The sequence below is a fragment of the Condylura cristata genome, unplaced genomic scaffold, assembly GCF_000260355.1.
Source record: "Condylura cristata isolate star-nosed mole 26May11 unplaced genomic scaffold, ConCri1.0 scaffold00017, whole genome shotgun sequence".
NCBI lineage: Eukaryota > Metazoa > Chordata > Mammalia > Eulipotyphla > Talpidae > Condylura > Condylura cristata.
In genome coordinates, this window is record NW_004567118.1 from 16,167,810 (window position 1) to 16,181,730 (window position 13,921).

Below are 13,921 nucleotides of genomic sequence, written 5' to 3' on the forward strand. Positions count from 1 at the left end.
GCCCCGCCCCGCGCGGAGCCGGGCGCCGCGCGCCCTCTGGGCGACCCGGTGGCGTCTCCGCCTCGGTGTTCTGGTCTCTGCAATGGAGCGCTTAATTACCCTGCCCGCGCTGTGTGTCACGCCCCGGCCGACGTCGGCCGCCGAGTTTCCAATAGGCCTTCCAAAGTGTGTCAGCCGCGTGTGGGGCCGAAACTAGGGCTCAGGTCAGCGGCTCGCCCTAGATCGAACAGCGAATGAGGAACAGAGCGAGGACTGGAGCTTGACCCGGACTGCTCCAAAGCGTGCGTGCCCCTTTCTTCCACACCCCACTATTTCTGGCCCCCACCGTACCTGCCTTCTGCCATGGATCGCTTTGGGTTTGGCAGATGTCAGCTGGAAGTGGTGCCCACCTCCCCTTGGAGATGCACTAGGACGCACTTGCATGTGTCAGAAGGTTCTCTCGGGAGAAGGTAGGGGAGGAAGAAAGAAGATCGTTTGCGACGCGAGTGCGTTATCAAACTGGATGCTACACATCCTTTACCTGAGCACTTCTGTTCACCTCGGTTGCACCTCTGTTCACTGCTGTTCATCACAATGTCTTATAAGACGTTGTGCAGCTAACACAAACTCCCCGAACTTGCTGTACCTTGGAAGAGCTGAAGGGTGTGTGAACTCAGAGATAATCACATGCCGTGATGCCATAGTACTTGGCACACAGTTTCAATAAATGTTGGTCCTTCCTTTGTCTGGCGCGTAATATCCCTTGCTAAACTTACTTTTGTTCAGCGCCTAACATTTCCTGTGACTAGAGCAGAGGTAGAACTACCCAACCCTGCTCCCTCCTGTCCCTCCCCATCACAAGTTCATTTACAGCCATGTTGTCTGCGTGTTACCTACATGGACTGAATGATTCCCCAACCTAAAAATAGCCGGTGAAAGAAGTCACTCCAGGAGAGCTGAACATGAATTAACCTTTTGTAGAAGTGACATTTATTTGCCCATTACGTATGTGTCCTTTGGGGTCTTTCTGTGTGCTTGCTACTCTAAGGTGTACAGACTGGCAGAGGATGTAGTCTCTGCTTTTAGTTTAGAATGTTTGGGAAAATATGCATTAAATGATCCTTACAAAGTGGAATGTGAAGCATGTCAGAAAAGAGGAATTACAAGTTCTGGGGGTATTTACAAAAAAGGGATATTTCGTAGTGTTAGGTATGATTTCTGCCTTCAAGAAGATACTTTCTACATTGTACATATCTACTAAATAGTTGTTCAAAAAGTAAATTAGTGAAAAAATCTATATCATACTAGATAGAATTCCTTGGTTTCCAGTAACAAAAACTCATTAAAGTTTTATTGGAAAGACAGAAATGTGAAAAGAATCCTTTACTAGTGAATGACTAGCTCCTTCTGTCCTTGAATATCTTTCTCGAGATTCAGATTTCAGTTCGAAAAGATGTGGTTGCTTTAGTTGCTTTGGGATAGGAGTTGGAGTATTGGGATGGCAATTCAATTGAAACCATATGAAATGTGGGAGGATCTGTTTCCCAAAGGAGAAAGGAGAGATGTGATGCTGGGCAGAGAAAGCCAGCATTTGTTTAATAGAGATTTGGTTATTAAGGGCTCACAGTGGGCCAGACATCACGGCACATTATATGAGTTGTGATAATTAATCCTTAGAAAAGTTTTAGGATGTAGATCTATATCATAGCATTTTACAGAGGAGGAAATGACATAAGGGTAACGTCATTGGCTTAGCAGACAAAGTTAGTATGTAGTCAAATTGAGTGTGTTTCATTATGTTTTCTTTACCTTGTGCCTTGGAATCGTTTCCTGACCCATGTGTCACTTCTGTTCATAGGGAGGTCATCGCTCTTTGGTATATGTGTGTTGGTGACTTTGAAATCTGAAGGACCTCTGCATTGTGGATCAAAGTCTCCATCTTTGTCAATTAGGAAATGGACCGCTTAGGCTCCTTTAGCAGTAAGTACTGTGGAAACACGTCCCAGGTGAACATTAATAAACTGAAGTAGAAGTTGATCAAGGAAGAAAAATAAACACTTTGAGATTAAATAGTAGGCCTTGTGAATCTGATTATGAAGGGCAAAATAACATCAAAATAACATCAACCAGTACTTTATTGATTGCCCACTGAACATAATGGTACAAATATATCACCCTAGTACTTAAGAAAACTAAACTCAGATGAACTAGGTAAAGTATGATTAACCTGTAATAGATTTTTAAAAAGCATTTGTTCCTTATCAGAATTTCTCCCTCGAGTTAGCATCCATTGATGATTCTGGCCTGATTCAATCTTTCTATGATGGTTGCAAATTGATGTGTTTTTTTTTTTCACCCCCTAATTCAGCACTCTATATTTACTAATTAGTCCTTAGCATTCTACTGAAATCAAAAGACTTTTCTTCTGCTTATTGACATATCAGTGTGGACACACACACAATATGGACTATTTTTTAGTGTTTTAATTCACTATCATACTTAACTATTTTGGTTCTCAGAATATCCCAGTTTGACCTCTGTGAGTCTCTTCAAACTTGTTCCTTGGTCCTTGTGACATTCCTCCATCACTTTTTTTTTTTTTTTTTACCATTTCCTTAACTTTTGGCATGTCTACATGTTCCAGGTAGATTTTGTATTTCCTCTGAGCTAGCCTTGGAATCAGCCTCTTCTCTGAGGAAGGCATTCTGGTTCCTTTTAGGGAGGAATGACATTCAAAAGTACGATCTAGTCAATGCTTATTGCCCTTAGAATGACTTGCCTCTTTTGGCCCACAGGGCTAGGAAATATTTGTATATGCATGCAGTGTATAAATATATACGTACGCACACACACACACACATATGCATATTCCTGCATAATTCTTTTTAGAAACTGGATGTTCACTTTAATAGTTAATCTTCATAAACTTTTTAACTGCTTTTCCCATTGTATATTTGTATGTCCTTTTCTCAGTGAGAATCCTGGCTCCCAAAAAGATTAGCATACATACTCAGTCTTTTAATACATACAAAGTAATTATGGAATTGATTTGCATATACCACTTTTGAAAAATGATCTATTTCAGCAAGTGCAAGATTTATTTGTTGTTATCTCCTGTACTACCCAAAACTGAAAGTATGCTGTTACATATTTATAAGTTGTTTGAATTGGCTATTTTATTTTCTCTTCTTTGTGTGGTATTAGTATTCTTTTGAAATACTGTTGGATTCATCTCTCACATTCTATTTTGTTTTTCCTTCCTACACTGTATTAATTTTTTAATTTGTAGATCATAAACATGCTTTCAAAATCAAGACTACACAAAAAGATGTATTTGGAGAGTTTTCACTTTTTCTTATATGTCTTCCACTTCATTCCATTTCCCATTCCCTTGTAAGCATCCCGCTCCTTTGTTTTCTAGTTTTTCTATCTTGTGTTTCTTTTTGCAAAGATAGGCAAGATAGCATGGTTTTGTTTTTTCTTTGTTTTTTCTTAGAAAAGATTGAATACTATATGAATATACTCTTTTGCACTTTGGCTTTTGATGTTTATTTTCATTTAACATTATCTTATCTCCTGACAATACTGTGTTAGTTTATGGAGATTAGCCTTACTCCTTTTTGTAGTTGCATAATACTCCATCGTGTGGATGTACCACAGTTTATTAAACAACTTTATAGTGCTTGGACACCTTACATAGTGCTTTGCAACTACATTTGATGTTATGATGCATTACCTTGACATATGTGTTTTGTGTTCTTGGAGATGCATATTAAAGGTAAATTCCTGGGTGTGGGATTGCTAGATCAAAAGATAAATGTATGCAGAGTTTTATTTAGATATTGTTTAATGACCCTCTGTAGGAGTTGTGCCATTTTGTATTACGGTCAGCAATATATGAAAATGACTATTTCCCCACAGCCTTAGTAAGAAAAGTATATTATCAAGCTTTTGATTTGGTAATTGGATGGGTGAGAAGTTATAGCCAGAGTAGATTGCTCCTTATTATGAGTGAAGTTGAGTGCCTTTTCATATGTGTAAAGGTCATTTTTTAATCTTTTTTCCCCCTAATTCACGTCTTACAACAGGATTTTTGGCCCCCCTTTTTTTCCTGTCAAGTTCTTTATATATTAGAGATTTTAGTCTTTCGCCTGACATGTTTGCAAATATTTTCTTCCTGTAGTTTTATTTTTTTTTTTTTACCAAGAAAGTTATTTTGTTTATGCAATCAGATTTATTAACCCTTTAATGCCTCTGGGTTTAGAATGATGATTTTAAAAAGTGTTTTTTATTAAGATATAGAAAAGTTGTGAAATACCTTTTTGAAGGACAGTCTTACTATATATCAAAAGGCTCCAAAAACCTCCATAACTGTATTTACCCCCCTCATTCTCAGAACTTATGTATCCTGAGGAACAAAATGTGAAAAAGGTACATATGCAAAGGTTGACCTCAGCTTTCTTTATAATAGGATAAATTGGAACAACATAAATGCCCACCAGTAGAGAACTGGTTGTATTATGGTTACATGTGTATGTAACATACATACATACATATATATATCATCAACTTTATGATTGGGATCAAAAGTGATTTCTTTTAAAAATATTTTTAAAGCCCTTCTTGTTATTTGGAAATGAAATATAACATCTGTATCCATGATTTCAAAGAAATAGAAATACCCTAACTATAATAAAAAGGATAAATAAAGGAAAAGTAATTTATATGAAATAATACAGTTTGTAATAATCTGAATTTCTATATGTTTAGACATGATTGTAGTAGAAGACATAATCTGACATAAGGAGTCAGATGCTTGTCCCATATGCTGAGTTACTGTGTATCTTACAACTGCAGATGCAGAATGATTCAGGTGTGTTTTATTAGTGACTCAGAAATACCACAAACTTGAATGACTCCTGGTAAAGTTCCAAACAAAACAACACATAATCTCTTCAAGTACATGCAGTTGCCTTCCTGGAAATTTCAATGTATACTAAAACTATCAAAAATGTTTTGTTTTATATTTATTACAATTAGGTTCTAGGTCATGTATTTATGAGTGTCTACTTGAGTGTCTGGTCAGATACTTGCAAGCACACAGGGTTTAGGCCAGCTCTTTGTAATGTAAGAATGCATTGAGCATTGTAGAATCTCTAATGTCCCTGGGCTCTGCCTGTAAAATTCCAGTGGTATCCCCTAGTCACTGTGGCGATAAAAAAACACCTCAGATTTTCACAATGTTTTCCTAGGGTCCATTAGGTTAGATGATTAACAATTTAATTCATAAAAAGAATAAGGAAGATCTATGTGTACTATCATAAAATCGTTTTCATAATATATTATCAAGTAAAAAAAAAGTTTAAAAACTCCATGTACTATATCTCAGGTGAAATGTTGGAAATAAAAGGATGTCTCACACTTCATAATTTTCTTGCAAATGCAAAAAATTTTAAACTATAATTGGATTATTTTTACAAATCAATTTTTTAAATATTTATCAAATAATTCTTAACATAAGTTTTAATAGCTCTGTTGTCAATGGTTTTTTTTTTTGGAGCTGTGTTTGAGGGAAGAAAAATGTGCTTATATCATTAAAATAAGAGGATGTGAAAAGGGGTAATTTAGTAAAAAATTGGCCTCTAGCACTTAATATAGCACTTTTTTTTCTTCCATGTCAGAATTAAAATGGGGGAAGTAAAGTGATTGTTGTTTCTTATGTATTTTTTTAAGCTATTGCCAGAGGATTATATTTCTTTCCCCTGTCATTTTCCTCTATGTCTTTATTTAGAAACGAATAAAAAGCATTAATTACTATTTGAAGGAGGGAAAGGTACCTGGAAGAATATTTCTTGGATGTTAGACTAATTTTTACAGAATATGAAAAATCCTGCCTTAGACTACACAAATCTTGTCATCTACCTTTGAAGCCTGTGCTTTCTTAGACCCCCACGATTGATCTCAGAACTGCACTGCTAGTTCCCTGACTAGAGTGTTAGTGTTGGGGCAGCTATATTTTTATGACTTTAGAGAATTTGGATTGTACTCCTCCCCTTAACATTTCAGCGACACTACTGTCATTAGCATTAATTGGTAGAAGGTCTATGTTCTGTGTTTTCCATGTGAGAAAGGGAGGGAACTTTCCTGGGGTTTAAATCTCAATTCAGGAGCTTCTCTGCAACAAGGGGTTAAGTCTCAGCACTGTGAAGCCATCCACAGCCACTGCAGCATAGGCAGGGAGCAGGGGCCAGGGAGCACCACATGGCAGCAGCCCTCTCCTGTCTCTACTGCTGCCTTTCTCTGAGAAGCAGTGGATTTCATTAGACTCGCCTGTTCTGCTCCCTGTCTCTGGTGAGTACTCTCACCTCCTGCATCTCTGGCCTACACCCCAGTTCTTGTATGCATCAATAATTAAATTTTTAAAAATCTCAATTCAAATAAAAGCCATATAAAAGAGATTTCCCCCAGCTTCATCTTATGAAAATTGTCAAACTTACGAAAAAGTTGAAAGAACAGTAAGTTGATTATTTGTTGCCCACTTTCTATGTTCAGCCTTATCTGTAAACACACGTGTGTTGTATGGGTAGTGGTACCATTCCCCCTCCCAGAAAAGGAAGTTGCAGGTATTAGGAAAATTCCATTTAAAACTTAGTGTTTGTAAATTTCTCTTCAGGGGTCATATTTACTGAAAAGCTGTTACAAGTAGCCAGTACTGTGAAGAAAGTAACAAAGATGCCCTGAGGGAAAAGGACATACGTTTTTTTGGTTTTTATTTGGAATGAGCTTACTACCTGTGTGATCGTTTACAGATTTTCAACTTCTTGCGGTTAAAGTTATCTTAAGGGTTTTATTTTTTAACCAAGTATATTTTTCTTTTTGTTCTAGATGATCCTTCTGATAAGCCACCTTGCCGGGGCTGCTCTTCCTACCTCATGGAGCCTTATATCAAGTGTGCTGAGTGTGGACCACCTCCTTTTTTTCTCTGCTTGCAGGTAACTCTTTAGGGAGAGGTTTGCCTCTCCTAGCGTAGTTCTATGAACATAGTAAATGCAGAGATGAGTACTGACTGCTTAAAAGGACCATACTTTATTAAATCTGTTCCTTCCAATCTTCCATTACGCATTTACCAGTAAAAAGTTGGAGAATAAAGCAGATGGGTAAGATACACTGTTAAATGTTCCCCATCTCTGTGCACATCTAATGCTTAAAAATTGCCAGAATTTTAAATTGTTGGAAATATAGGAAACAGACTTGGAACATCATTCCTTTTGATGGTACCTATGACACCATTTACTGTCTTGGTGGGGAGTCATCTTTGGGCAGGTGACAAACAAGGGAACAAACTATTTTCTGGATGCTGATGGTAATAATGGTACTAATTATAATGGCCTGCTCATTGCCAAGCACTATTTTTTGAGTATTTCACATGAATTAATCCTTAAGTCATCATACAGTCCTATGGAGCATGATTAGGATCTACATTTTTTTTTTTAGTTTATTTTTACATCATTTTGTACTTTTTTTTTTTTCATCTCAATTGTAATCCCCACGGGTTTACCATCAAGGATCTACATTTTATGGAAGAAACTCAGGCAAAGTGAGAATCTGTTCAAGGTTACACAACAAATACCTTATTTCATTGGATCCGATACTCTCGGTAATGAGAAACATTGCAATTTCAGAAATAGTGAAATGTAAAAATGACTGATAAATGTTTTAACTTAATTTTTACTGTAAGATGAATCTTCATTTCCAAGTTTTAAAACATGAAATGATATGTTTTAGAATTGCTGAAATAGAGTAAATGAGCATCCAGGATACAAATTAGGCAATCTGACTCCAGGACTCATGATCTTGTCAAAGGAGTAGTTCTCCTAGGAAAAAGTCCTCCTTTTTTCACATTGTTGTTTTTTTCTTTGTGAGATGAGTTGAAAAACTGTGATCATGAATATACCATACTATTTTGGGCGCAGACAAGATTAAATGATTTCTTAAAAACTTACCACATGAGTAGGATCTCCTGCCCTCTCCCCACCACGCATCATTTTCTGTCCTTTAGAAGAAAGTATCTCAAGGGCCCTCCCTGGTGGTGCAAGGGTTAACGTTTCAGCAGTATCAAGCTGTTGCCCCTGGGAGCTGACGAACTGTGGCTACCTGCTGTAGACCTCTCCCTGCCTTGCTGGGTGCTCCCCTTAGCAGTGTATTTCAGTAGATCTGCCTGTTTTGTTCTCCACTCTGTCTCTGGTGAATCTTCTCACTCCCCTTTCCAATCTATACCCCAGTTCTTTTATGCATAAATAAATTAAAAAAAATAAATCTTAAAATGAAAAGATGACATTTCAAGAAGTGTTTTTGGTAACTTAATTTTCTTTTCTTTCACAGTGCTTCACTCGTGGATTTGAGTACAAGAAGCATCAAAGTGATCATACTTATGAAATAATGGTAATGATAAAGTTACAGGGAAATTATATTCATTTTCCAGTTATTATTCTGAGAATTCATTTTTTTTCTGTCTCCACCTATCTCTTCCTTCTCTTCTGATTTAGGTAATTACTACTCAATAAGGTTTTTTTTTTTTTTAAGTTTTATGGGTCCATTAAGGCACTTAAATCCTGCAGTCATATATTCTGGGGTTTTTTTTGTTTCAAAGCTTGAATTTAAGGAAGGTGTTTTTGACATTTATTGACATCAGGGTAAGAAGTATGTTGCTTTTTAGGTTCACTGAGAAACATCGTAAATGTGTCACCACTATTTTAGCTAATGATATTTTTATGTGGTTCATGTGGGCAGTTCCTATCTGACACTCCATCCTCCTGCCTTTGGGGAAATGAGTTACTCTGTAAGAATTAAGTTAAAAATAAATGCAGAGTAAATGACATAATACATAAAGTCACTTTGAAGAGACAGACTGGATTTATAAGCCAGAATGGATTTGGTTACACTTTGATTGATTGTATTGCTCACTGTAAAGAAGAATGAGAGGTAGATGATGATAGTGTCTATCCAGGCTTCCATAACAAATTGCCAAAAAATTAGTGACTTGAGACAGAACATACTTACCATCTTATAATTCTGTATGTCAGAGGACCTTTGTTAAGTGCAGCTTGTTTACTGTAGGTCTCATGAGGTTGAAATTAAAGTTTTAGCTAGCCTGAGCTTGAATCTGGAAAGCAGCAAGAATCCACTTCCAAGCTCATTCAGGTTGTTGACGGAATTCACTGTGTTGAGGCTGTTTCCTTATTAGCTTTTAGCCAGGGCTTGCTCTCTGTCTCCAGAGATGCCTGGTCCGCTTTTTCCTTGTCCAAAGCCAGCGAAAGTAGGGAGTTCTTGCGGGTCACTGAGGAAACGCTTGGGGTCTCTTGATTCTCCTGCTGCCTATTTCTTACTCACTGAATCTCTGACTCTCCTACCTTAAGTAATCCTCTTCTCTTCTATTCTTCAAGACCCATGTGATTATATTGGTTCCACCAGGATAATCCTACATTCCCCATTTGAAAGTCAATTGATTAGTAATCCCATCAACAGAGTTAACTTCACAACAAATCTGGTTAGTTTGAATAATTCTGAGGGAGCAGTCTTGGTGGGAGAGGGATCATCTTTAGAATTCTGCCTACCACACCTCTGTAGTGTGTGTTCAGTCTTAAAAGTTTAGAAAGAGTGAATCAGCATCTCTGAGTCAGATATTTTTGTGGATCATATTGACATGAGTTTCTAGGCCTCTAATGCTGAGAGTCAGAGTCTGGTCAGTGTTAATCAACACAATGCTACTTAATATCATTTCTTGCCAGAGAACTGCCTTCCTTTCCCCTGTGTCTCTAAACACCTTCTGTCTTCCAAGTTGCTTCTTTACTGATTATGAGACTTGAAATAAATTCTTTTATATTAGACTTTATTTTTTAGAGCAAACATAGGTTTATAACAAAATTGAGTAGAATTGTACAGAGATTTCCCATGTGTCTTCCGCCCCATCATGAACAACCCACGTCAGAGTGGTAACATTTGTTATCATTGATGAACCTTCATTGACACCCTATACCCAAAGTCTGTTGTTTAGTGTTCTCTCTAAGTATTGTATATTCTGTGGGTTTGTACAAATACATTAACACGGGTACCCTCCATCAGGTGAAGGTACTCTTATGGACCTGGGAATCCTCTGTGCTCTTAATCCGTGCTTCCTCCTAACCCTGGCAACTGATCTTTTTATAATCTCCAGAGTTTTGCCTTTTCTAGGTGTCATGTCATCGGAATCATATAGTGTGTAACCTTTTCAGATTGACTTCCTTCACCAGTAACTTCCTTCATGTGTTTTCATGTTTTAATAGCTCATTTCTTTTTGCTGAATAATCTTCCATTGTCTGGATGTATCACAGTTTGTTTATTCATCTACAGAAGGATACCTTCGTTACTCCCAAGTTTTGACAATTAATAAATTTCTGTAAACACCCGTGTGTAGGTTTTTGTGTGCATATATGCTCTCAGCTCCTTTGGGTAAATACCAAGGAACCTGATTATGTAGCACATGGGAAGAGGATGTCTGGGTTTATAATAAGCTGCCAAGCTGTCTTCCAAAATGACTGTACATTTTGCATTCCCACCAGCAGTGACTGAGAGTTCCTGTTGTTCCACATCCTCACCAGCTTTTGGTGTTGTCAGCATTCTGGAATTTGGCCATTCTAATAGGTGTCCTGTATTGCTTTAATTAGCATTTCTCTGATAATATGTATAATATAAAAAGTGTAGCACATCTTTTAATAGGAATAGTCCCCCCTTGTTAATTGCAGAAGTGGATTATGTAGCACTCTAGGTCCATGTATTCTTTTGATTACATCATCCTTCCCCCCCACACATATCAGCACATGTATAAACACACTTCAGAATTCTGTCCTTCACTTTGAAAACTTTTGGCAATTACAAATACTCTCCTTTTTGGGTCAGCCTTACCTGTTTTTGGTGAATTTTTCTGTAGGAGTCATGACTACATTTTGGTTTTCTACAAATGAAGCCATTAACATGATTTTTTTTTCTTTTTTGCATGTGAAGCCTCAGAAACTTAAAATGGCTCTTATTACTTTGTCATCTCACAGTGCTTTATTTTGGGGAGTTACTCATGCTGTGGTGGGTGGTACGTTAATCAAGATTTCTGAGTTCTGTGCTTATTTTTATCTTGTAATTCTTAGAACTTGAACAAGTCAAGGCGTCTCTTTTCTTGCCACACCCTTTATACCAGCAGTCCTTCACTTTACCATGTAAAATCACCTGTGAGCTTCTTAAAACACCAGGTTTTTCTAGACCCTGCCTGTTAGAGTTACTGGTTCAGTGTGGCTGAGATTCAGTACAGGAAATGTGTAATATTGGTTCAACTTTAAGAAAAACTAGAGACAGAATAGGCCCATTTGTTTTTTAGTATAGAAAGTTTTATTTTAAGGTTTATTTGTTTATGCATACAAGAACTGGGATACAGGATGGAGGTGTTGGGAGTGAGAAGATTCACCAGAGACAGAGTGGGGAACAGAACAGATAGATCTACTGAAATACACTGCTGAGGGGAGCAGCTGGCGAGACAGGAGAGGTCTGCTGCGCCATGTGGTCTGCTCCCCGGCCAGCTGGGGATCAAACTCATGTTGCAGTGGCTGCAGACAGCCTCACAGTGTTGCATTTTAATCCTTTGTGCCACCAAGGAAGGTCCCCCCCCCCTTTTTAAGTAAAATTGGTGATGGCTAATTAATTTTCTAAAATACAGTTTTAGGTATAGCAGATTCTTAAGCTGTGTGTTGTCATTTTTACATGTATAAGCTGCAGTGATACTTGCTAGATTGAGTGATTGTTATGAACTTCGTATGAACAGATTCTGAAATACTTTTCTTGATGGCATAGTAACTCATGTGTTAAGCATTTTCATAGTACATGCTCATACAAAAATGTATCGCTAAGTGGGAGAGTAACATCACAAAGTTTTTTTTTTCATTAACTAGAGATATATTTTCTTTTTAAAGATTTGTATTTATTTATGCAAACAGAACTGGGGTACAGGCCAGAGGTTCTGGGGCAGTGAGGGGCTTCACCAGAGACAGAGTGGGGAGCAGAACAGGCAGATCACGAAGTACACTGCTAAGGGGAGCAGCAGGCATGTCAGAAGTCTGCTGCACCATGTGGATCTCTGGGGCAGGGATTAAACTCATGCTGAAGTGGCTTTCACTTCTTAGTGCTGTGCTTAGTGCTGCGCCACCAGGGAGGGCTGAAATGTATTTTCTAAATGCCTATATAATCAGAAGACCTCTGTGTTACTTTTTTTTAAAACTCATTATAGAAAATTTCAAACATACACTAATGTAGAAAGAATGGCACTTCAATTATCTCTTGCTTCCTGACAGCTACATCAAAACTTCATGATACAAAATAATAATTATTTTGTGTTTTGTAGGTCAGGATTCGCATTGGGCATGGCAAGGGTGGTTTCGGTTCCATATGATGTACTGGGGATGGAAATCCAAAGGATTTCTTTCAAACACACCTTGGGCAACTTCAGGATGGCCTAAGTTTGTAGGGAGTTAGCTAGAACATCTTAACTGCCTGAGATCTTAGTTCTTTTTCAGGTAGAGAGCTTATTTCCTTTACCCCCATAACCGTTCATCTCCTCTCACCTCTCTCTGGCTTTCCTACAAGGAGGCTAGATTCCTTCCATGGTCCCTGAGGGCTCTCGAGGGTGCAAAAAGTAGAAACTGCTAGACTTTAAAACAAGCCACAGTGACCAGCCCATATTAATGAGAAGCAACCACACCTGAATGTGAGTTCTGGAACTTCAGGGAGCCACCGTTGTGATCAACTGCCATGGCTAATGTAATAAATTCCTACTTACCTGTCTTTAGCTCTTAAAATTATCAGCATAAGTCCTGTTCCATTGAATCCTCCACTCTTAGTTATTTTGAAGAAAATCCCCCCACATCATTTCATTTATAAATATTTTGCAAAATACTTCTAAAATTAAAGATAATTTTAGTCACTTTTTACATTTTATCAGTCATCTCATAAATGCTGTTTTTAAACTTACTCCTTCAGACCTGAAATAATCATTCATAATTTATCACCGCAGATTAGTTTTACATATTCTAGAACTGCATATAGATGGATTCATACTGTATATATTTTTGGTTCTGATTTTATTCATTCAGCATTTTTTGTGATGTTTTTATTCCTGTATAGTACATTTTTGTTATGATATCCACTATATGAATATAATACTGTATGTTTGTTATTCTGTTGATAAACTCTACTAGTTTTAAGTTGTTACAAATAATGCTGCTATGAACATTTTTGTAGAAGGCTTTCTCTAGGTACACATATATTTCCTGTAAAATTGGTAATTACATGTATTGACTACCACAGCTTCATTTATAATCATTGTCTAGATCTTTTAATTTATTGGGTATTACAATATATCTTTTATTTTTGTCATTCCTTTCAGTTGATGAGTTAAAAGAACTTATAAAATAAAGAAACCATTAAGTAGTTGCCCCAAAATAAAATGTGGAGAAGGAACGCACATTTTTGAAAATGAGTTGATTACTTAGCATCCTTGAGATTTTAGAATATTTGTTGTGTTTCAATTCTCTGCAGTTGTTCTTGCTCAAATTGCTGCATTTTTTGGTTAATGGGAACCTCTACAAATTGCCCTTTAAATCCTTTAGACGTGACCCATACAATCTTTAAAAGATTCATTGCTTTCTCATAGGACAAAATGTTCCTCTCTTCTTGTGTACATATTTTTTTAGGATTTATTTATGAATACAAGGTATAGGTCAGTGGTGTGGGGGGAGGGGGAAGAGGCTTTATCAGAGACAGTGGGGAGCAGAACAGGCAGCTTGACTGAAATACACTGCTGAGGGGAGCAAGCGGTGAGACAGGAGAGGTCTGCTGTGCCATATGGGTCACCTCCCTGGCTGGG

The 13,921-nt window shown here is 37.5% G+C and overlaps 1 protein-coding gene across 4 annotated transcripts in view; it reads left to right on the plus strand.

Annotated features, from left to right (window-relative positions):
• The first annotated feature begins 125 nt into the window (after positions 1-125).
• Positions 126-13,921, plus strand: part of TADA2A (transcriptional adaptor 2A) — a 41,074-nt gene continuing 27,278 nt past the window's right edge. The window contains exons 1-4 of one of the 4 annotated variants that reach the window (XM_012726561.1): positions 126-281; positions 1,838-1,959; positions 6,865-6,971; positions 8,362-8,421. In XM_012726561.1, the coding sequence (XP_012582015.1) occupies positions 1,935-1,959; positions 6,865-6,971; positions 8,362-8,421 (192 nt within the window). In that variant the 5' untranslated portion in view covers positions 126-281; positions 1,838-1,934. The other 3 variants (XM_004684463.2, XM_012726562.1, XM_012726563.1) reach the window with 3 other exon arrangements.